Source organism: Apteryx rowi, unplaced genomic scaffold (assembly GCF_003343035.1).
Source record: "Apteryx rowi isolate R43461 unplaced genomic scaffold, aptRow1 scaffold_660, whole genome shotgun sequence".
Taxonomy (NCBI): Eukaryota; Metazoa; Chordata; class Aves; order Apterygiformes; family Apterygidae; genus Apteryx; species Apteryx rowi.
Window position 1 is genome coordinate 47,311 of NW_020450939.1, and position 24,959 is coordinate 72,269.

At 47.1% G+C, this 24,959-nt stretch overlaps 1 protein-coding gene across 5 annotated transcripts in view; it reads right to left on the minus strand.

The window, feature by feature from the left end:
• FAM168A (family with sequence similarity 168 member A) overlaps window positions 1–24,959 on the minus strand; it is a 156,810-nt gene that overhangs the window by 39,326 nt on the left and 92,525 nt on the right. Inside the window, exon 2 of one of the 5 annotated variants that reach the window (XM_026085159.1) lies at window positions 1,746–2,099. The exons of the other annotated variants lie outside the window; for them this stretch is intronic. Within the exon in view, the coding sequence (XP_025940944.1) occupies window positions 1,746–1,764 (19 nt within the window). The 5' untranslated portion in view covers window positions 1,765–2,099. The remainder of the gene's footprint in view (window positions 1–1,745; window positions 2,100–24,959) is intronic. 5 annotated transcript variants of the gene reach the window in all.

The following is a 24,959-nucleotide window of genomic DNA, read 5'->3' on the forward strand; positions in this document are numbered from 1 at the left end:
CTGACATCTACAGAATGTAATCTTCTTTCCTTGTTGTTACTAGGATTAGGGCAGTGCGGAGGTAAAGCTATTTTTGATTAATATGGAAATCAGAAATTACTTTCAAGAGAAAACTGGGGACTGTTCCTAATACTACTTTATCTTTGGGGAATTATAAATCTAAAGAGTAACTGGAGCGAGCTTGCAGGTCACTAAGGCTTCCAAGCTCGGCAAAATACGCTTCAAATATCTAAAAATCTATTCTGATGGAAAGACGAGATAAACATACGTAAGAAAGGGTTTGAGCTGAAGACAAAGAGTTCAACTTCCACAGAACTGTGAACACCAGTTTACCTGAAAAAAAAGGCACAGAGATCATATGGCGCTAGGATAACTCCCAAAGTTAAATGGCTAAATTTGTTGCCAGTTTAAACTTTTTCCTGCTGATGTTCAAATCTTCCCAAGACCCTCCAGCTGAATTTCCAATGCGTGAAAATTGGAGCAACCTGGTGGCATCCACCTCCTGCTGTTTGTGTGATCCTGAAGCATTTGGAGATAAATAGCAGGCTATTTTGGATGAAGGATCTAAGGTTATTTCCAAATCACCTCTGCTACTGAAGGGCCTTTCTTTTTTTAACCCATATTATCTGCGCTCTTCTACTACTTTGTGGATTATTTGCCAGAGCAGTGATACCCGGGAATAAAAGTTTGGCTCAAGTTTGGGGTCTTGTGACACCTCCTTAGCTGCCACTGTCAACTCTTGGAGCCCGCTCCCTCCGTGGCAGAGGATTCAGCTAAATCCCCCGTTACAGGGATTTTCCCCATTTCCAGCCTACACGCACTCAGGTGAGCGAGAAAACGGGGAGATGAAAAGCGATCGCCGCCGACCGCGGTCAGAGAGCAGCGATGAAGGCTGAAAACGATGTCAGCGCTCCCGTCCTCCTGCCTAGAGCGAGGGCAACATCTGCAAGAGACGGGCGATGATTTAGAAGGAGGGAAAAGGTAGATCCCGGCAAGCTTAAACCTGGGAAATTTTAACTGAGTTTCTCTCTGAAGTACTGAGGAAGCCCTGTTCTGACAGCGCCGTAGGTGCACGCCGAATAATAGGAAGCCGGTGGAAGAGGAACCATATATTGTACTAAATTTTTTTAATGTTATCGTTGGGTGCAGGAGATTAATGGAGTTTTCAGATGGAATTGGAGTGCTTCAGCAAAGCCTGGAAACAAAGGCATTTACTACAGCTACCAGAGAGGAGTAAAAAGGAGACAACCGTATTTTATCTTGAAAGCCCTCCGACACTTTCAAACAGATACAGGAATCAAATGGTTCCGTGCAAAGACAGAAAGCCCCCAAGGACTGCTTGGGCCAAGCCGGCGTGTTTTAAAACGACAAGATGGGGGAGTAGGCTATTTGGTATAAAGACACACAAGGGCTGGAGCACAAGGCCTGGTAGCATTAAAAATTGATTTAGACGTGGGAAACATGGAAATTGTTCTTGCAAAGTCAGAGGTGCAGCTGTGTCTGCTGGAGAAAAACAAAACACATGCTGACATTTTCATGTTCACTGGGTAGCCAGTTGTATAACGGTTCTACATATTTACTTTAAAGCCTTTAGAGGGATTGCACTCAGACAGGAAGGAGCTTCTGCTGCATGAAAGAAAATGGGAGATGTTCTTGAAAAACAGCCTAAATCTACTTACACCGATGAGCAACATGACAATCATTCCCAGAGAGAGTCCTTCCCAACAGTGTAACACATTTCTTACCATTGCCTTGCAGGACCATATTGCTTTCAACATAAGGCTTTGCAGGATGGTGGATTTTTTCTTTTTTTTTTAACTTTTGGATCTATCTGCTGACATATCCTTTTCATAATATATTCTCTTTTTTAACCGTGCACTTTTAGGAGGTCAAATACGTGTTTTCTTCTTCCAGGAGAAAACTTTTGTCTTCTTAAAAGACGCTAAGCATACTCTTCACTTGATTCTTTATTAGTTCTCTTAATTTCCAGCACAGCTTCGCTTCCCGAAATCTCTCTTGGGAATATGGATGATATAAGTTTTTCTCTTTTTTTGGCAGCTGGATATAGTGACATTTCCTGCTGCTAGGTGTCTCTGGTCCTGCCAGGAGAGATTAACAAGGGTTACCGAAGCTGTGTTTGGGTAAGGAAAAGCTTAAGGGCATTGCCTCCACATTCTATTAAAAACGCCGCAGGAACTCGGTAACATTTTCCTGTTGGTCTCGGCTGCTTGATAAATGGGGATCTCATCCATTTCTTCTGCAGAAGAGGAGACATTCYGAGGAAGGGAAACTAATTTCCTTTCTACGCTACGGAGATAAACATGGTAGTTAACTTTTCAAAGGCATTAAGGTCATGTTGTTTTTCTTCCCCTGAATACTCCCTGAGCCTAAGGAACGGAGACAGAAGAAAGTTGAGCTCTGCAGGCACATTCCTACAGATCTTGTGCTCCAACAGCGATGATATGTACAGCATATATATAACAACGACAATAAAAGACATGTGAATGCATACAGCTCCAAAAAATTACTGATGAACAGTCTTCAGCACACCACGAGCCAGGGAAAAAAATCTTAACCTGTCTTTGGAAAGATGAACGATACTTCTCGTTCTCAACACTTCATTCAGTATCTTACTTGCCGAAGCCCGGTTATACCCAGGAAAGGCAACTATGAATGAACAAGATCTGAGCAACGCCAGACAATGGGACAAGACTAAAAAATAACACGCCAAAAATAATGAACAGATTGGGCATTCATCAGGCTCGCGGTAACGAGCAAAACCAGATTGCACATCTAAATTCACGTCATGGATAAAATTAACGCACAGCACACTCCAAAGCGTCCATTCAAAGAGTCGCTGCCAAGTTCTCCCTCCCTGTCACATAGACTAGGTCGCTCTCCTCTTCCCATAGCTCTTGGTCTGCCTCGTTAAACTAGTCACTCCTGCTTTYAGGACTCTGTGTTATTTCACCTATACCATGGCTCGAGTCGCATTTGATGCAACCGATGTTCTCCTGCCACGCTCTTCCACTCCAGTCCATACTCGCAGAAAAGCTTTCAAATCCCTTTTAAGGAACTATTTTTGGAGAGACCCCAAACGAGCAGCGATTACATCCAGGGACAGGGAAAAACCTGCATAAAAAGCGATACAGAGGACTAGCAAGACAGGCACCTCACAACACTCAGCACCCCAGCACCTCACCTCCGCCGCGGCCCGACTCCCTGCTCCTTGCATCTGCAGCTCCGGCATCGCACTAGGTCCTTCGCACGGGAGCACACTACGTATTCAGCAACTTGCATACCGTCAAGGCAGATGCAGGCTGCGTTAACGGCGATATTTTTTTTTCTATATTAAAAGATACACTAAGAGCTTTAAAATTGCAGGGCATCTCTAGGTGAGGGGAGACCATCACATCTCCCAAGAGCAGAGAGCGAACTCCCAGGTGAGCCAGGGGTCTTTGGCCTTGCAAGTACCTTCCCGTTGATTGCAAAACCTGGGGCAGGCACTGATCTTGTTTAACCTACAGTTTTTCCGCAAGGAACAAACGTAACAAGCAGCCTCACAAATTAGCAGGTGGAGAGAGCCAGCAAAAGAGGAGATTCGTTTCGGTTGGCAGCAGCGAGCCGATCCAGACGCACCATTTTCATTTGGATCGTGGCAATGCCGAACACTTGGTCCTGTGATTGAGGGCATCTCACAGCGGTCTGCTGTGGCCAAAGTTATACATCCCCCGGAGAAGCAGAGCAGCCGGCAAGCCTCTCCGGCTACCGTGGCCAGCACTGTCAGACACGCACATACTGAAGCCGGCAAGAATCACCGCTCTCCATTCCAGCAAATCACTGCATCGCCCCGCGCTGTAAGAAGCAATAACGACGATAGCTATTAACACCATAAAGTACACCAAAGTGTTTCGCAAACACTAACGAACGGCATTTTAATTGAACGCCACCTTTACTTCCACTTAGCAAGAAATTCCCTTATATTAACTTCGGTGGTGTGAAAAGACTGGAAAAAACACAACTTAGAAAACGTTCGCAGGAACCGATTATAAGAATAAAAATGTAATAGGCCAATACTGAAGACAGCGCTCAACACCAGCAGCTCCTCTGTGCCTCCAGAGGAAGTCTCAATGCCCTTGTTTCACACTGTTTCATACAATTTAACTAGTTTGTGACCTTAAAGGACTTTGAAGCTTCTGGGTAATCCAGCTGTGATGAGATTTCATATTCCTTGATGAAACATTTGAAGCCGCTGTTCGGTTTGCTGATGGATCCTTTTATACATCGGTGTGCCAGGCAGAAACTCTATCTTTTTTTCCAGATGAAGGGCACCCAGTGGACATCAGGCAGAGGCCACGCAAGCTTAGAAATAATTGTTCTGCAAAAAGCAGAGAAAGAGCTGACTACAAAGGCTCTCTCTCTCTCCATCTTGAGATGTCAGTACGCTGACTTTTTGCTGCATGGTGGGCAGCCAGAGCCCGAATCTGTCAAAAAATGACTGCGATGGTTTTTCAGCCTTTCTTTGGCAACAGCCAACTTCGGCTGGGGATCTAAAGCTCTTAACTCCCGTGCAGAAAACTCAAGTGATGTCTACTGTAGACCAAACTCCTCCCGTCCAAGTAACATTGCAGCTTGACATCTCTCCATGGTGGCAAGGATGTCTCCCCATCAGCTGAAGCTCAGGAGGGGTAGAAGCGAAGTATGTGAGCTTTCCTTACAAGCTATTCTTATTGTTTCTGCTTTGACTTTACCCAACATCTTCCCAGTCACTCAGACCTATAACTTCAGCACCGTCTTCAGCTCTGACTTCTCTGGGTTCCYGCATCCCAATTAGGTCAAAATCTTCAGTCTCTGCGCATAACATCCTTAAAATACAGCCTTCCTCATCCATCTGGGCACCCTTTTCATCTCACATCCCCACCATCACAACAGATTTTCCCTCTGACCTTGACAAAAGCATTCTTGTTCCACCACCATCTATTCAGAATATTGCTTCCAAGATCGTTTCCGCAGCTCATTACTTTCTCCGTGCCGTTTCTCCTTCACTCAGTTTGACCGGCTCCCTTTCCTCCATCGGGGTGAGGAATCGGTGTCTATTTTCGAGGCTCTCCAGAGCCTGTTCCTCCCTTCGCCATCATCCTCAGGACTGAGGCACCGACTCCTCCTGGGGCCCCCAGCAGGCCAGCCTTGCTGGCACTGCCCACTCACTGTATTTCAAAATTAGCATCTCCCACTCCGGCTGTCACACCGAAAAGGGTTAGAACTCCCCCAAAACATCCAGCATCGCCTCAAAATACCCCTTTGATCGTATACTTCCAAAAACCCTCATAACAATTAGGCTGCTACCGTGCTGGCATTATAATGGCACGATAACACACGCGAACCCCGGGGGGATTACAACGGCGGTGCTGACGGCGCTGTGCGAGCTCCATCACCCGCCTTTGCCCCCTTGTCCCAGGCTGCAGGGAGAAGGTTTATGACTTTGCTCTGTGCTTGTGCGCTGCCTGGCACAAGGAGATGCTGATCCGCAAGCCGGGCTCCTAAGTACCACCTAATACGCACAGGAACAGTTATTGTCACCACTGCTAACTAGACTGGATTCACTAACGGTTTAAAAGCGGTCAATGATAGATTCCAAGAGCATCAATCCACGCTTCGATGATGAGAACTCAATGCTCAGTGATTAGAAATCTGCCTGCAAAAACAGCACGCGCTGTGTTCAGGCATTTGCACAAGGAACAAGGAGATCTCCGAGTAATTCGAGTCACATATGAGACCATTCCCTACCCCCAAGGCACGGAGGGGCAAAGCGAACCTCAAAAGATCACCCAACGAAGCCCCGAGYGCAACCTCCTCGCCCAGCATTCACCTCTCGCCTGCTCCAGATGACATCCTCCTAGCAGCAAGGGCTTTTTATATGAGAGCTAAAACATTTATTCGTTTTCCCAGTCTGTGTCGGCCCCTTAAACTTCTGCAGCAAAAACACTAATCCACCTCGCATTAACAACACCCAGGAGGAAGCACCCTTGAGACCCATCTGCTCGTATGCAAGGAGGGAACCAAGCGTTCACCAGTGCCCAGGAGGAAGCTGGGGGTCAGCTCAGCGAACGCCAAAAAAATAAATAAATAACGGGGGGAGGGAAAAAAAGTAGGTCAAGCAATTCACATTTGCTGAAAAGGACAAAGAACGCTGCAGATTTTTATTACCTTATGCAAGTGCTACCAAATATCGGAGGCATCCTTTTTATCTGATTCAAATCCCACATGAGGAATCCGTGATTAAATTTAGCGCGTGTGAAATTTCATTAGGTCGTTCAATTTTAAGCATATTGGATAATGAAGTTCTGTCGTCCTTCGGAATTAAGAAAAAAAAGAAATTAATGCTGTAATTTTTATCTCCCTCCCAGCCTTCCCCCATCTGCGAGATTATTCTCATTCATGTAATACATCAGTGTCTCGCAGCTCCATCTTTGATGCACGTATCCAGCACGTGGCCTTATCTACGGCTTGTAAACGTGGGCAGATAGAGAATAGCTGGGCTGAACCTTTTGGCTGTTCTGTCAAAAGCTAACCCCAAAGTAGACGTAACCTGCTGTTTGTTTAGTACAAACGAAGATAAGAAACGCAGGGTTTTTTTGAAATGAAGATGTAGAGCGGCCAGCTACATTTTACGAACTACAGCAGGGAGGTTTTTTTCTAAGATCACGATTTGTCTGAAAAATCTTTGGACCGATTCGAAACTATCACACAAGATCACATTTCTGTTGGCACGGACGGGAAAAAATTTTAATAGGTAGCAGATGCCCCTTTAAGGCTTAATTTGCCACTGCAAAGATGCAGACAACTCAGAGAGAACCCACCAGCCCGTTCCGTACTGAAACGCCCTTGCTGAAACAAAGCAAGAGAGGTTCGGAAGTCTTCTTGTTTTTTTTTTTTAATTGCGCTTCTTGGAAAATACTACTTGGAAATCCTCCCTTATAAAAAGGCAGCACTGGTGGGATTTTATAAGACCAGCGGTGCAACTGCGGGGAGCGGACCGGGTTTCTAGGGACTCTATCAGCCATTTGACCGTACGTTGCCTTGAACTATACAATTAGGACAAGTTAACGCTGCTTGATTTCCCCACCAAAAAGACTATATGGTCAAGCTTTAAAATTTCAAAAGCAATGGATGATAAGCCCGTACAATTTGGGAACAGTCCAGCTGGGAAGGAGTTAAACGACAGCCCTGATTTGTCTGGCTGTATTTTCAAGATGCTTCAGCACACAGATGAAGCCACTCTATGCCAGCACAAATAAATAATATCTGTACACACATAGCAACAATGTATTTTCATCCTGATGTCATTCACCAAAGCATGATGACAAATAATTGCTTGTGAAACAGGAGTTGTCAATTCTGCCTTAATCATGTGTTTACTTTCAGTCTTGACAGAAGTTGCAATATTTCTGCCKTTCTCCTAAATGGCTACCAGCTGTTTTTAGTAAATGAACTGAATACAGCAAACACCAATCTGCTTCCTATATTCTTCTGTGCTTTATTGTCGGATATTTTTCAAATTAAGGCAGGGGAAAAAAAAAAACAGCGAAGAATCTGAGAAGGGGACGAAGAAGAGGCTAAAGCATCACACATCCAGAGAAGCATCAAGAAAAAGATCTCATTCGTATAGATATTACTCGATGGCGCAAGACCAATACGTGTCAGTCTTGACATTTCTTGAAAGTATACCCCAAAATCGCACATATATTTTAAACGAATCCTGCCAGGAATTCATTTTAGAGTCTCCTAGAGTAGTAGTTGAGCAACATCAGTCAAGCATCCACAGCAAAACAAATTAAACAATACAAAACGCTGAAAAACTGACAGGCCAACCTGCAATTTTAAATAGCACTGCTGAGCTTTTTCTGTCAAAATCTATTTTCTGGCCAAGCTCCACTGCATCCTCTTTTAACTTCATCCAAATCTGCCTTTTTCACATTACTAAAATCTGTGTCCATGTCTGGATTATTGTAATTCTCGACCTGGTTATCTCTCATGCAGCCTAAGCAATGCCCACTTGCTTCGGTCACCTTGCGTTCCTGTCTATCAGCTGCTTCTTGGACACTCTTCCTGACTTCCTGACTCCCAGAGCTAAATGTCTTCACCAGCCACGTTATCAGACTCTTTGAAAGTCGAAAATACAGTGGCAGGTATGTTCGGTAACCCACGGGAAGGCGGCAAACCTTCCCTGGCTTTGTCCCACTGCAGGCTGTCCCAGGTCAGCACCACTGGAAAGCTCTCCAGATGTGAGCCTCTGATGGTCACCAACATCTGTCCACGGAGAGCTCCAGGGGGCTGGAAAGGAGAGAAGGAGAGATTGATTTGGAGAAGGTGAAAGATTGACTTGGAGAAGCTCCTGACTGAGCTCTGTGAGGAGAGGAAGCACTCAGGTGGTGGAAGCGGGGACCACCTAGCCAGGAGGAATGAAGCAAATTGCCCAAGTGTACATGGCCGGCATCAGAAAAGCCAAAGCTCTGCTGGAGGAGACACTGGCAAGAAGGACAATACAAAAGGCTTCCAGAGGTACACTGGCAGCAAAAGGAAAACTAAGGAAGACACAGACCCACTGAAGAATGAGGCAAAGGATGTAGCAACAAAAGTCACAGTAAAGATCAAGGTACTCAAAGTCTTCTTTGCTCTGGCTTTACTGGTTAGGTCTGCTCCCACGTGCCCCAGAGCAGACTGTCACGGCAGAGTCTGAAGGAGTGAAGTACCACTCACAGCAGAAGAAGATTGAGTTACGGACCACTTAAGCAACCTGGACATATACAAGTCTGTAGGTCCAGACAGGATGTATCTGAGGGTGCTGAGGGAGCCAGCTGATGTCACTGCAACTCTCGATCATCTTTGAAAAGTCATGGTGATCAGGGAAGGCTCCGGATGATTGGAAAAAGGAAAACATCACACCCATCTTCAGGAAGGGCAAAGAGGCAGACCTGGGGAATGGCAGGCCAGGCCTTACCTCCACATCCAGAAGTTTATGAAGCAAATCCCTCTGGAAGTCATGACCAGGCGCATGAGGATAGGAAGATGACTGGGCACAGCCAGAATGGATGCATCAAGGGCAAATCATACCCGACTACCCTGATTGCCTTCAGTACTGAGATGATTGGCTCAGTGGCTCRCAAGAGAGCAGCAGATTTCATTTACCCTGACTTTAGCAAGGATTTCAGCATGGTCTCCCATGGTATCAAGTAATTTTTCMCTGCCCTTGCAGTGATAAAGGTTATAAAGGTAATAAACCCCTGGTTTTATGAGCAAAGGTGTAGCCAGCAGGTCAGGGGATGTGATTCTTCCCCTCTCTCCAGCACATGTGAGACCATGTCTGGACAATGTGTCCGGTCTGGGACTCCTCGGTACAAGAAGGACGGTGACATCCCGGAGTGAGGCCAGCTGAAGCCACCAAGATGGCCAGGGGCCTGGAGCATATAACATACAAGGAGAGGAAGAGAGCTGGGTTCATTCAGCTTGAAGAAGAGAAGGCGAAGGGGAGATCTTGTTGCCATCTACAGCTACCTAGCAGGTGGTTACAGAGAAGGTGGATGCAGATTCTTGCTGGAGGTGCACAGCAAAAGCATTAGGTGCCACGGGCACGAGCTGCTGCAAGCGAAATTCCAATTCGATATCAGGAAAAAAAACTCACAGTGAGGGTGGAACTGGGGCCCAGAGAGGGTAAGGAAATATCCCTCCTCGGTGATACTTGCAACTCAATTGGAAATTACTCTGAACAGCATCATCAGACTTTGAAGTTGGCTTTGCTTTGAGCCAGGGGCTGGAAGAAAAGATCTTCAGAGGGCGCTTCCAAACTAAGTATTTCTAGGATTCTAATATATTATCCAGAGAGTTTCTGACACAGAATTATTTAATAAATAATTGCTATTTTACCTTTTCTCTGTGCCTCCTCTGCACTTCATTTCCTGCCTCTTCTGTCTTCTCTCTCTCCTCTAAAATGGTATCTTTCTTCCAACTTGCAATTACAGCAAGCTGTGGCTTTATATGAAATATATAGGAGACAGCAGGCCTATTTTTCACCTGGAAGCTAAGAGGTGCCGGAGTAATTTTGGGCGCTGCTGTAAGTGGTGTCAAGCACCTTCCGTTATTAGCAGCCACGCTGGGAATGAAGAGGATGGTGGAGGGAGAACACTAAGTCAGTGCGTGCTCATTTGTCTGGTAACAAGTGATAAATTAGAATATGGCAATAGCGTTAATCATTCCTATTGAAGCTAATTTACTCTTTTCTTTTTTTTTTTTTAATGGGGGCAGTCCCACACCTAGGCTTAACAAAAAGGTAAATAAAGCAGAGCGGAGTAACGGCGTATACAGACTGAGCTGTCAAGCAGAAACAGAGCTGCTGCACTGTTTGCTAATGATTTACAGTAAAGAGCTGTCCTMGACCCAAGCAGCCGAACCACAAATATAATTCCCACAGTGAATTACGTTTGCCAGAGAGTGGCACGAAATGGGGCTTTATGATTCAATGCAAGAACCGTACATCAGAGTCGTTCTCCTCCTGTCCAAGAAGCTGTAGGCACTCGGGAAAATTAACTGTGAATCAAGTACAGACAGTCTGGCAGGAAAAAAGAAAAATAGGGAAATGACAATGCATTTAAATTAAGCCTTTGGCTGSGGCTAAAGGAAACCCACAGAACACAAGAGCAGGAGTTGGGATCCAAACCTGCCCGGAGGCACTGACGGGCATCCCAGCGCACGCGCCGGCCCCCGCCGCACGCGCCGGCCACCCACCGCTCCAGCACACGCGCTGCTGCTCTCGCTGGGCACTGCAATTAAACCATCCCGGCTCGCTGCCAGTTTTAACGAGGGGAAGAGCAGGTCACCCCCGAGGACACCCGTCACCCGGGCTGACCCGGGCTCTGCGTCCCGGCTGGGGTGTTCTTTCCCTCTCCCACGGGGCCCGATAAAGGCACGGATGATAACAGTCCGGTTAGACAGCCAAGAAAGGACATTTGGTCTTGCTGTCCTGATTCAGCGCTAACGGCAAGGCGGGGAGGAGGTGACAGCCCTTCATGAAATCCTTCATGAGATCCACTGCTAAAAGAAAAAGAAGGTAGTAAAGAAAAAAACTGCCAGCGACCCATATTAACAGCATTAGCTGGATCAGAGAGGATTGTAGGGAATATAAGAAAAAAATGTACGAAGTTTGGTGAACAAGCAAAATGACAACCAACAAAATCTACTGCTGGCAAGTGCAAATTAATACATTTTGGAAAAAAAACCACCCAGAGCATTAAATGGACTATATCCATGCAGGAAAAGCAGCAGCTCCAGCAGTGCCAAGACGAAGGGAAGCATCTGCTCAATGGACAACGGGGGTCCAAGAAAGCAAACAAGACGTTAGGATGCATAAGGAAAGGCAGAGAGAAACATCGAGCATACTGGATGCCTCTCTCCAAATCAGTGGTTTGCTCTCACCTGGATGCTCTATGCAGTGCCAGGCACTCCACCTCCAAAGGAGTACTGCAAAACTAACGGGGATTGGAGAAGGGCAAAAAAATAAGAAAAGGCTCAGAAAAACTCTTTTATGAAGAGGAATTTAACTTTATATCGCTTCACAGAGAGCTTGGCAGGATCTTTTTGGTGTTGTATTTTTCCAAACGCCCCAAAAGATAGTTATGTAAAAGAATATAAGAAGGAAGATCTGAAGAGCTTCAGCAGAAGCAAAAAGTCCTCTTACAGCTACTGCAATAATGCAGAACTTTTATAAACTGCCCAAATATATCTCGTTTAGGTTTTTGTATATCCAGCATCTTATCTTCCTTCCAAACTCCCACCTCCCATTATACCTGTCATGGTTTATGTTCCTTGCAACGCACTTCTCTATGGAGAAGAAGAGCTGCTGGATGCCAACAGTGCTGTTTCATCACGTATGATCCTTCCTGCCTCATCGTCTCTGTTTTAACAGATGCTCTTCACAGACATACGGTCTCACTGACCTTTTGACCAGAATCTCAAGCTTTACTCTGAAAACTACTATTGGGGTTTTGGTCTTCACATTTTTGCCTAAATTTTTCTTCTATCTTCTCCTTCATCGCTGTTAACAAATCTAACAGCTAGCTCTTTTCATTCTTATACTGCAAGCATTACCTTCCCTTAGCTTCCCACTCAGCAGTCTTTCTACGCCTGTTGATGTGTCTCCTGATTTTCATCCCACTTTCGCAAGGGCTGACAAGTCAGCAAACATTTCTTTCACCTACCGTGTACTTAGACAGCTGAGTCTTGTAGGATCGTTGTTCTGGTGCATGAGAACGATCAGGACCTGGGTATGCCTCTTTGAAAACCGTCCTCCCAAAAGCCCACGCGCTCTTCATTTCCTCAAGTCCCCTTGCCTTCACAGTACTTACTAGTCCAAAAGCAAGCTAGCTAGATACTTCAGGTCCTTGCTGAAGCTCACTTCTGCAGGTCTGTCTCAAGAAGCCCTTCTTGGCCTGTAAGGACAGGAGCAGCTTGTACCGGGTATTTATGTACCGCTGGTTCCTGGACAAGCATCCCGCACCTGCAGGCAGAAACTCATCTGGGTAAGAGCTAAGCCAAGGYTGGACTTACAGATTCATTGGTCATCAACTCTCTGTTAGTATTAATACCACATTGAACTGCTTCGTCTAAATGTCAAAACCTAGCTGTCACGGTCAAGCGGGGTTTATGCGGTTAGTCCTTTCACCGCCACGAAGTCTAAAACGCCGCCCCGCCACTGCACACACAGTCGGCTCAGTCCCACCGTGCTGCTGCTCTCCATCCAGGTGACRCCCGTTTCCACGCATTGCAAGGGTTATTTTATATGACTGCTGGCAAAACGGGAGATCCATTTCTCTCTGAATGCTCTAATGGTGCTGACTGCAAGTGCCAGGATAAGGAAAATGAAGCTGAGAAACGAGCCGTTGTACTTCCAGGCTGTTACACTTCACCTGAGCATCCAAGAAGTTATTTTGGCCCTCACTCTAAAAAGGCTCGGTTGTGTTCTCATGGTGAAATGCATGAAAGAATATGTAGGATGAATCTAACTTAAAATTTTCACAGGCCAAGAGTAGAAAAAGGAGCAGATACAGTGCTTCCTATATAACTTGTCTTATATAACCATATATAACCTATATAACCCAAAAAACTACCCTATTGGAGCGTATAAAAAAATCAGTGTCGCAATCCTGAATTCATTTTCCATGACAGTGAAAACTTGCCTGAAGTAGCTTGAGACGCGGCATTTTTAGACCAAATTCGCAACAGGCAGCAATCACCCCCACAACTATGTTATCTCCTGTGCATCCTTAAGCAGCTTTTTTTGCTTATCAGAAGTAGCACTGAGGAGCAGGCTTGCCAAAAGAAAAACCTCATCACGCAAATGTCCGTGGTCAAGTATTATTATTCCTCTAACATATTTGACAGAAGTTAATCACTGATTTCCAAAGTTATGGGGCAAAGGATTCACTGCAACTTAGAATAGCTCTACATCTGCTCAGATGAATAACACTCAAGAAATCCCTGTTTTTCTCCAGTGACTGCCTGTGGTGAGGAGCTCAAAGGTAGACCTCTGTACTGAAGCTCTCCTTAGTTGTCATCACTTAAGCCTTGTTTCTACAGGCCACTAAGCTAAACACGCACTTGTCACAACTTTAAATAAATATTTCAATTATGCTCAAGTGTCATCTAAGGAACAGTTTAGGGCCCAGCAATTTCTGATGAAGACGAAACCCAGCAGAAAGGGCTGGAAAACCCAAGAGTTGGAAGTTCTCCAGCCAACTGCTCCATAACTGCAAGTGCTGGGAAGAGCCAGGCAAGATCTGCCCATCTAGTGGCTATTCAAGGTCCTATTCGAAACGCAGCGTTAAATACAACACAAGCGGCAGGTAGGACACAGAATAAGGGTCAAAACCAATGGTGGGCTCTACGTTGAATCTCCTGTCATCTGGGAGAGCTCTCCACTGCAGAGAAGACCCGGCTCACTACAGCGCTAATAAACACACTTCAGCTTCCAGTGCTGCTGCATATGTCACCCGCACCAGCCATTTATTCTGAAATAATCTTTTTCATCCTTATTTTTAAGGTGGCTTTATGATTATTAAGCCTTAATCAAAATAGGACCTTGGTTGCACAGTTTCCCCAGGGCCACGTTCTCGCAGCTGCGCTGCTGAGAGCCACTGTCCTGCTCGCATTGGGAAAGAAAGTACGTTCTCGTAATGCAAYGTATTGCTGCCCAAAAAGAAGACATCCTCTTGTCCAGCAAAACACTTAAGCATATGCTGCGGGTTCTCCTGAATAGGGTTGGGTTTAAAGCAACGTCTTTGTGAGTCAAGGCCAACGCAATACAAAATGACAGGTCTACTAAAGCCACAGCGGCTCTGCTCCCTAAACACTGTTGGGCACGTTTGCAAGGACTCAAAGACTTGACAAATTCCCTGCTGTACCCCCGGCAGCCCCAAAGGGGCAAGATACAAATTAGAAAAACAAGCTGGATTCAAATCACAGCACAGGAGAAGCCCAATCAGATGTGTAGGTACTAATTCAAAAAAGCAACTCCAAAATAGTATCACTGTAAATTTTCACTTCAGAGCCATAGCATAAAACGAAAGTTCAGAGAAGGAAATGACGGCATTATTCATTCGTATTATTATGCATGCCCTCATCACTAGGACTTTCAAAAGACTGGCTTGCTTTTGACACCTCTCCTCCAACTCAGCTAGATTTACTTTACGGATAACAAGGAATGCCATTTGATCACACTAAATAAATGATGTCATTAGGGATGTCTAGGGAAACTTCCCGGAACAGACCCTCAATGATTCACAACAAAAGAATTAAAAGAAGACACGTCCGAAAGATCAGCCTGGTTGGAAGCTGCGATCTTACCTGTTTGATAATGTTTCCAAGCAATTTTCCAAAAAGCCTTGCGGGGCAATTTGTATAGGCTTTCAGGAGATTAAAGAAAATCTAGATGCATGTCCCTTTTCAAAGGAACCACAAATGGTTTAAAACTAATCTATTAGTGGTGAAGGGCATAGCATGGCCAAGTGAGGTTTAAAATTGAGGATTTTTCTAAGAAATTTTGGGAAGAGGCACTGCAACGACTGTAATCAGATGCATCTCTTATCCAGCACTGAAGTATATGCTTTCAGAGTCTGTGATTTACATATCGGAAGAGGTCAGGGGGGTTAAGAAAGTAAATATATCACGTGGTGAGTATGCAAGTTGCATACTTTAGAAGGATTTATACAATGAATCTGCCTGAAAGCCCTTACTTCCCAAAGGTTGAGCTGTACACGTGCAAGAAATCTCATATGTACCAAGACCTGATCAGAAAACTAAATACCCCATGTATGTACTTCRGCGCACATTTGTTACAGAGCGAAAGCAGACTTTTTTTTTCTAATTATCTTTTCCATTTTATCTTGCAGAAACTGAGCTAGAGAGCAAGGGGGAAATATAGACAGGCAAGTGTGGAAAGAAATATGACCTGATAGGAACATGTTCACTGCTTACGGTACCTGCATTTTTAACAGAAAGAGACTGCACTTCCTAATTATTCTTCCTAATCTCTGCAACACTTAATACAAGATAGAATATTATGCTTTAGTCATTTACTTGGGACATGACACAGGGAGCAGATACGATCATCATCTGCTTCCTTTGATTCACGCTTTGCTCCCCATGAAGAACGTGCTTTAATTAGGAAATTAAAGTACAGGCTCGCTCAACTGCAAGACCAAGCCAGCTTTCCAGGAAGAAAATTGAGTCAAACTTTTGCTAATTGATAGACATTTACCCTAAGAATCCACTCTGAAGCCCACTTCATAGTTAAGTGAGGAAAACCTTTGGGCAACGGTCTCCCAGCACGAGTGCAGTGTTGGAAACCAGAGACGGTCCCCAACTTGACAGAACAGCCAGGACGACTCCAGGAGAGGAATCAGCCTTCAGCCCTATGAACCTCCTGCTCATCTTCTCTTCCTTCAGCTGGTATTCGYTCCTCCAGCTATCAAAGATGGGAGCAGCACCAGCTTTTCATATCTCTGCTAATTGCACATTCTAAGAAAACAAAACCATCACCCATCRTGTGCCTCTCCGTAACGCATCGGCGTGAACGGGGATGTGCTTCAAATGAGATGGCCCTACTGCTGCTTTCCTGCTTCTGCGGAGTGACTCACCACCACGGATTCGGGAGGAGGGGGGAGTCCATTGAGAAAACAGCAGCAGCTGCAGCGCCTGTGTCTGCAGAGCCTTCAAACTTTGAAGAACCCACAAAAATAAATCAGGACTGGTAGCGCAGGGAAGTGTGCTGAACCTTTCCGTACAAGCCAGTAAGGACGGCCAGAGAGATTTTGATCCTGCCCTGCAAGTTGCCTCACTTGAGCAGCTAATGGGGCCACATTTCGAGGTGCTGCTGTTTGATTTCCGCCGTGCCCACCGTATTACCAATTACCAGCTCCTCGAGGTCAGCTCCAGCCAAAGCACTCTAGGACTCAAACACTAACAGAGGAAAGGGGAAAAAAAAGGCAGCGATAAAATGTTCAGTTCTGCACACACTGCCCCGGACTTGGCTGCCTAGCACGAGAGATGAAGGAAAGTCACTGCTCAGAGTGCAGCTGAGTAAGACAAATCTAGCAGTATATTAAGATAAAAAAGGAACTGAGCAGTGAATAAAGTCTTCAGGCTGCTAGGGAATCGAGCCGATGTTAAGAATAAGCTAAAGCGATCAACACAGTTAACAGGGAAGAGAAGGCCTCTACAAAGCATTTCCGTGCCAAGAGTCTGCAGACAGCTTCGATCGCCAAGAAGAGACTTGTCCCAATGTGCCCTGCTTTCCAGTAAAATGGAAAACCTGTAGGAGTAAATACATTTTGGAAAACCACAAAGTGGTTGGCCTGGAACAAAGAAAGCCTCCAGCGAGTCTCTTATCTCTGACAGCAAGAGGAGAAATGAGAAATTTGCCTCTCCGGGTTGGAAGGGGACAAATCTCATGATTTGAGTCACAGCAGTGTCTAAAAGCAGAAGGAGAAGGTAAGCCTGTCCATGCCAAGCATCCCATGTATGCCCTATGCACCATACCTTTCATCTAAGGTATATGGAAGTCCGTATACTTAGTCCGAGCTAAAGCTTTGATGCTCACCATTCCCAGGCGTCATCTTTTCCACGAGCTACTTGCTCATTCCAGGCTCTGACTGTCTCATCAGCCTCAAGGAACGAACGCTTTACAATGCTGAGGAGGCAAAAAGTCATTGCCAGCACTTTCTATAATAGCACTGCAAAGATACATGTTTAGTTTAGTCCGGATAAAAAGCGAACCACAACTCTGAAGTCACGGGAGCAGAGCCTAGTTTGTTTAACCTCGACTTCCCCTTTGGCCATACTGCGGAAGACCATGTGGAAGACACCGCTAGCTTTGAGACCAGAACTTCTGCAGCTGAAACACCAAATGTGTTTTGCAGACCCTATGACCACCGGCACGACGTTGGGTCCAACTGTGAGAGCTGACTCAGCACTGGTAACTCAAAAGCTTCGCCAAAAGAAAACAAATGAGCACTTCTTTTATTATCTGCTGGGTTTGGCTAAATCCTTAAGGTAGACTCAGGTCATGTTATTCATGATCTCCACCTGACCACAGAAGCATATCTAAAAAAGGAAGGGGAAAGAAAAGCCGAAATTCTCATGGGGAAACATGTCTCCAGGCCAAACTTTACAGTATTGGTCCTAAAATGTCAAGACCTGGCAATAGAATCAGGAGAGCTTCTTTCAACCAGACTGGCAAATTTGCCAAAGTACATGGTTTCAATCACTCTAAAAAATGTCATTAACTCTTGTCAACCAGATAAGGCTCTGCGCAAGCGGATAAGGCTCTGAGCAACCCGATCTAAGCTGAACTTGATGATCTCCTGAGGTCCTTTCCAACCTGAATTATTCTGTGATTCTCCATCAACTTCATTGGGCAGTTTCAAGTGGGAGAATACACTGAGGCTAGATTCAGAGCCCTGGACATGTGCAGGATGGTGTCCTCCTCCACTCAGCAGGTCTAAGAGCTCCGAGCCGGTGATAAACCTTGTGATTACTCTTAGGACTAGAGCATATAGGCTCAAACCCTCCCAGAGAACTGAAGAACTGAAGCTGGTTCTTCTGCATCTTGAATTAAAACCCTAACCCTGGGACTATGGAGATTAGCACCCCTCTTARCTCTTTGTTTCCTTCATCTTTCTCATAAGCGATTGAAATTAAGCATTTGTGRTTGAATGAAATAATTTGTATTAACTGAAACCAGACTGGCTGGCGGGCAAATGCGGTGTTTGGGGAAGAACAAACACTAATTTTTATTCCAACTGAACTGAATTATTTTTATGCTTCCAATTTGTCTGCCAAACAGAATAACATCGCTTCTACAGCCCGAATCAGTGAGGCTGCGAAAGGAAGCGGGCAGGACTAAGAGGGAAGAACGGGGACGAAACGGGGAGATTGTGGAGCCCAAGCCYGGAGGTGAGAACCAAACCGCGGGGAAGCCCTTGAAGACCGACAGAGAGAGAGTGATTTTCCTAAACCCTCTGGGCAGAACAACTGCAGACCATCTTTTTAATTAACTGCGCGTTTCCTACATCGCTTTTAAACGTCCATGAACTGAGATGAACCTTTTGCCCTGTACGAACGCTTCCCCCCGCTACGGCATGCTGYAAGGCTGCTGGAGGCTTGCAGGTACCGAATAATAATCCCACGGCAGCAGCGTAGCGAACAGGCAGCCACCGCCGGGACGAGCGCGCCGTAAGCGCGACATAGGCGCCGCAGGAAGAGACAAAACCATACGCTGTCGCAGCAGCACCTAAACACGCAATGCCTGTTAAGTTGGTGCGGCGGAAGACGGGCAACCACCACCTCCACCGACAGCAAAGCGTCCGACCTCGCCGTTATTCCGCTTCAGACTCCCCGGTCGAAGGTTTCGCCGTTCTCCTACCAAGCGGAGGGAGCGATTGCTTCCGATTACGAAGCAGCTGCCAGGAGGAGGAACGGGGACACAGAGATGCTAACCAAAAGGGCCACTTCGCAGGCGCAAGGCTTGGGAGGAACCCAGCTACGATAACACATCCGACCCTCGGGGGGTTTTTTTTTCCGATGGCAATTAAAACAATTGCTTTATGCTCCGATACGCACGGCGAAGGCTGCCACACGGAAGCAGCGGAGGCCCCGCTCGCAGAGCTTTACCTGCTGCTCCTGGCAGCCGGCGCGCGGCAGCATCCCCCTCCCTAAGGATAATCGGCATCTCGAGCAGCCGCGAGTTAGTCCTCTTATCACAGCGGGATCCCGCCAGCGGATGAGGCAGGCATGCCAACGCCTCGTTTTATCGGCAAAGCCTCGGATTTCAGCGCGGGACGCGTCCTCGCCGGGCAGAGGAGGAGCTCCGAAYGTCGCCGGAGCTTTTCACGGCGTGCACCGAGTTTGCAAGGCTGCTCGGACGCCGACACGGTCCCGACGTCTGCTTCAGCTTCCAGAACAAAGCAGCGATGATTAAAAAAAAGGAGGAAAACACTTAAGAGCCAGGCAGACTTTTCCTGAAATTAAATTAATAGGGTTTATATGTAACAGAAGCACGGACTTTTATTAAAAAACAGTGCAAAAACATGTATAAAGCCCACGTTAACAACAGCTCTTTCACCYGATCCTTCGCCCGGTGCAGCCGAGCCCTGCAGCGCCAAAGAGCAAGGTGAGACCAAAGACCAGGACGAGGCTTAAAAACGTGGTTTAATCCTAGGAGAGGGGGGTTTAAATCCGACGGCACGGATGGATCTGCCGGCCGGCCGGCCGAACAGCCCGCTGCGAATCCCCCCCGCGCCTCCCTTCCGCAGCTGCAAAGCCGCCGCGGTGCTATTTATCCACCAGCTTGGGGAGGCTGCTTGCAAGGTGGAGGATACTATTATAAAAGCGGAAGGCCTGGCACTGCTCATCAAATAAATAAATATTAAATAGCTTCTAAATATCCCCTCCGCGTGCGAGAGGTTGCAAAACAGCCGGGAAAGGTTGAATAAGCAAACGGCGCTGGAATCCTTACGGGAGCTTTACGTAAGCAAAGACAAATAACCTATAAAAAAGCCTCTCTATAAAGCACGCTTTATTACAACGCAGTAAACGAGGCCACGCTTCCCGCGACGGCCGGCACGGCTCGGCTCGTAAAAGCACGCCGGCCACCCTTTGACTCGTAAAAAGGGCGCAGTAATACGAATGTTTTATTAGGAACGCTTGCCCGGATCAGCGCGTGACGGGGCCCGCACGGGTTTCTTTTCCTTACGTAAGGAAAAATGGAAAATTAGGAGCACCCCGGGTAGGTCCACCTCCTCGGCTCGGACACGGCGGCGCGGGCGAGCGTATCCCCAAAGGCCGAAGCTCGGAAATATGGGAGAAGCTCCTCTTCTCGGTGCCCCAACGGCTCGCTCCCAGCCTCCGGTGCAGTTTGCCGCTTCCCCCCGCTCCGCGCCTCCGCTGCAGCAAAGCGGACCGAGAGCAACAAATAAACGCCCGGAGTAAGGATTTAATGAATTTTCCCCCTACGTGGAGAGAAAAAGGAAGCGCTACAACAGGGGAGAAGGCAGGGAAAAGCCCCAGCGGTAGCATCACCTTGAGAAAAACCCGATTGCAGCGTGGAGAGACCCAAATCCTGTGCAATTCCTCAGGTGGGCAAGGAAATAAGAGTAGCTTTTCAACACTGGAGCCCACATCAGGCTTGGGGGAAGCTTCCCAACACGGCCTTATGGTCTCTCTCCAGCTCCGGGCYGAATTTAGGGACCCAAGGACACATCCTAGAAATACGAGAGGGACCGTTTCCCCTGGCGGAGGAGCAAGAGATGGATGTGCCTCTTCCATAGCATCCAAGCAGGGATGGTGGTGAGGAACCTCTATCCCAAAGGGGACAGTCGTGCTGCTGGATGGAAACCTCCTCAGTGGAGGAAACGGGAACGAAGAAGGACGGTAGCAAAACGGGGAAGAGAGGCGCAGCCACGCACTGCATCCCGGGAGAGCCTCCGCCGGCAAACCCGCCGCGGAGGAGCAGCCCATGACCAAAATGTAATTTATATGAAGACGTTTTGAATTCCTTCCAGCTCCTCTGCAGTCAGTAACGCACAGCAGCTCCTTGCTGCTCTGCGCACAAAGCTTTCGGCGCCCTGTATAGCGTGATTATAATTACAGGACAGCGTTGAAAATTAATCACCGCGACAGCCGGCGTTCGGGTACATTGTGCAATTTAATTATTACATCCCTTGCTGTTCACGGCACCTTTTCCCACCTGCAATCTCCTGAAATCCCATTCCGGCACCACCTGCTCAACAAAAATATATTTTGGGGGCGGTTATTTAAGACGATTTCAAGTCGCGGGAACCGTACTTGGCGCGACACCGTTTATACCCGCACAGCTGCCGGGTAGGGCTGTAACGTGCCTAAACGGAGCTGGCCAGGCGAGACGCAGCGTTCAAAGCCGACGCCACGTCGTACGGCAGCGGGGAGCCGCGCTGGCCGGCCCCCGGCGGTTGCTTTACCACCACTCGGCAAGGTTGAGTAGCAAAATGAACTTCAACGCCACTGAGGTTTGCTTCTTTCGGAGGGTAACAAGGAATACAGCCCCCCAAAACACCCCAAAAAAATAAAGAAGCAACCCAAGACACCAAGAATTCAACAAAAAAAGAGAAACACCGAGAAATTCCCGCGTTACTGATCTTCCAGCGAAACGGATTTCCGCGGCGGTGTCCCATCCCAAGGGCTCGTAGCCCACCTTGACACCAGCTTTGGGGAAACGCGGTGGTTTGCACGGCTGCGCGTGCCCTCCGCTTTCAGACCAGCACGGCACCGAAGGGCAAAGGCACCGTAAGTCCCAATAAATATGCAAATAACCTTAAAAGGAGATTAAAAGCCTTCGTCCTGCTTGTATAACTAACGAGCTTGCGCGGCGGCRACCCAAAGGCTGCCGCTTCCTTATTTTGTAAGCGTTCCTTGAAGGTCACTCCGACGCAGACGTTTTTAAAGACCTCCAAACTCGTTATATAACAAAGACGGATCTAAACATATGGCCCAAGGCTGGTTTTGAATTAGCTCCCTTGTATCAAGCGGGTTTCATCAGCCCGTAGTGCCATAGTAACCGGGGCCTCTGCTGCAATGCTAATTGCTGCCCTCCGCTTCCAGGAACGAGAGAATTAGACCTGCAGAAAAGGTCCCTTTCTCCTGCTCTCATTAACCGCTTCTCCTTGCTCAGCACATCAACGCCGAGCTAAGAACGATCACGCCGAGGCACAAAAYGAGCCGCGTAAATCTGCTTTCCGTACGCGCTAACCCCAGGGACTCCGGAAGAACGAGGGTGACGCTGGGCGGAAACGCGGCAGCCCTCTGTTTGGACTTGCCTTCGGGTCGGCATCAGGTCCGGCRCGGGCGAACTCAGCCGACCGTTAACACCACGGCGTCCGATTAATCATCCCGGTCCCAGACAGCCAGGGCAGGGGCTAAGCTGAACGCCGCCAGCCTGGCGAGGCGTTCACGTTTGGGGTTTGACCTTCTCTTTCTAAAAATAATCACGCCAAAAGTACGGCAGGTCTTTTATCCACCAGGAGGATTTAAATGACCTTCAGGCTGCTGAAAAATAACTCGTTGGACTGGCAGTCCAGGAAAGCAAAGGCTTGTATTTATTAACCAAAGAAATACAGAGAGGACAGCAATGGTGCCAGGGTGTATCACAAAATCGCAGAACAGCTGATGTTGGAAGGAACCTCTGGAGATCATCTAGTCCAAGCCCCCCTGCTCAAGCAAGGTCACCTAGAGCACGTAGCCCAGGATCCTCTCCAGACAGCTTTTGAATACGTCCAAGGATGGAGATACTCTACGTGTAGGCACATAGACACACCCCATASCCATCTTTCCAGCCTGAACATATCTGGAATGAGGACATCCTGGCAAGGCAGTGCATGCAAGTATCTGGAGGGACCTCCCTGTGAAGCTTACTGATTTACTCTAGGAGAAAGAGCAAAATAAAAATTTCTTTAAAAATAAGAAATGGAAAGATCGAACCTAGTCAAATTCTGTGCAACTTGTACTGTGTGCCAACAACATCTGAAGTAATAACATCCACCGAATCTCTCCAGCCTGGAGAATCTCATGTTCTCCTCCTTGGAGAGGGTTGCAGAAATACAGGATTTTCCCTGCCTTTTGGATTTGCCTGGCTTTGCACCTGCTTTGGAGAGCTGCTTCGAATGGGTCCGTCTGAAGCGCTAACATCAAAATTYCCTAGGACCATGCTTCAGTTTTACTAAATACCTATGAGTTGGGCTCTCACAACAGACGATATTTGCTCCTGATTTTTCTTGCCCGTGATAAAAAAGTCACGCACTACATTGCACCAGAGGAGATCGTTCAGTTTGTCCTATCAAAGCGTGACAGACTGGAGTTCCTGGTAGTTGCAGTATGTTGCTTTGCTTGTTAACTACTTCTGAAAGCAAAAAATCAGGATAAATAGAGCAAGTGCTGGCCTCGTTCCCATCCTGAGGAGTCTGCAGCATGGGGAAGGTGGCCCGGCCTGCATGAAATAAGGCCAGGCCCCAGTTTTAAGACTCCTCTGCAAGGGAAGTGGCAGCTCACAGCCCTACGATCTGGGTCGCGTGCTGSAGACCCAGCTGGAGGATCGCCTGCRGTCCCCTCCGCTCCTCCGGCAGGGAAGCAGGAGAGGTTCTCCAAGGCAAGAGTGGGGGCCAGATGGACTCAACCCTCTGCCAGGCCTGCAGGGAACCACCTGGCCCACCTCAAGCGGTAAATCAGGCAAGAAAGCCTCAGGGACATCTAGGGACGACCTACCTATGGGTAAGGTGAGAGCTGGAAGGTGAACAAGCAGGAGATTTGATGGATACTCAATAGCACCATATTTGCAGGGTCAGTGGCAGGTAGCACTAGATACTGAGCTCGTGGTAAACATCTCATGCAGGTCTCTGTGTTTGCTTCGTACCAGTCTCAAAAGCTGCTCCCCTTTGCTCCTTTTACACCAGACTGAGATCCTGGCTGCATTTTTCACATGAATACAGTGCCCCTTCCTGCTTTAGTAAAAATAATAGAAGCTATATATGCCACCCACTCGGTTCACACGAGCCAACAACCACTTGTCGRATGATCCTCGCACTCAAGCGGTTGCCCAGGCTGCAGAAGAAGTGGYAAAGCGGAGCTGAAAAGCTTCATCCACCATCATCAGTCTTGTAGGCCACCTACCGCCCCAGCTCGGGTTTTTGAGCAAGTCCCCCGAGGCTGGGCGAGTTGCCCTCATTCRTGCTACAGTAGCAGCAACGTACTTAGCTTAGTCCAGCTTGTATCACTTCACCGAAAGGAAAAAGTTGCCCTTTTAGAAATAAAGTGAAAACTTTGCCCCACGTTCTGTGTTTATCCAAGGCTCTTCAGCAAGCTCTGGGAGASTATCTCAAATTCGGTCAACACCAAGGATGGGAAGAGTCTCCTCTAACCAGAAATTTGATCTATTTTCATTTTGTAAAATAGCAAAAAAAGGATGGGTGAGAAAAACAAAATCTTTTAAGTTGAGTTTAATCTCTTCACAACTAAATGGGAAAGCAAGCAAGAAAACAGTCRGTGGACAAGTGGGAGAAAAAGGGAGACAAGAAGCTGGCAACCTTGACAAAGGTTTGGGATAAGGCAGACGTCAAGTCCATCAGCTCTGATGGCAGGTGAAGCACTAGTGTTTTCCATGGAAATCCAGAAAGAAGATCAAGAGGCACAAAAACTGTTGTGTGAAAAAGATCCTGAGCTCCAGACACACAAAAAGAAATACAAGAGACACAGGTCAGGTTTTCTCGTGAGCAAGAAGGAACAAGTCTAAAGTGGAGAGGAAGATCTGCAAAGTTTCAAGTCCAAAGACGGTAGCTTAATTTTATCTATTGACAAGGTTTTCTAGAACACAGGATGCAACAGAA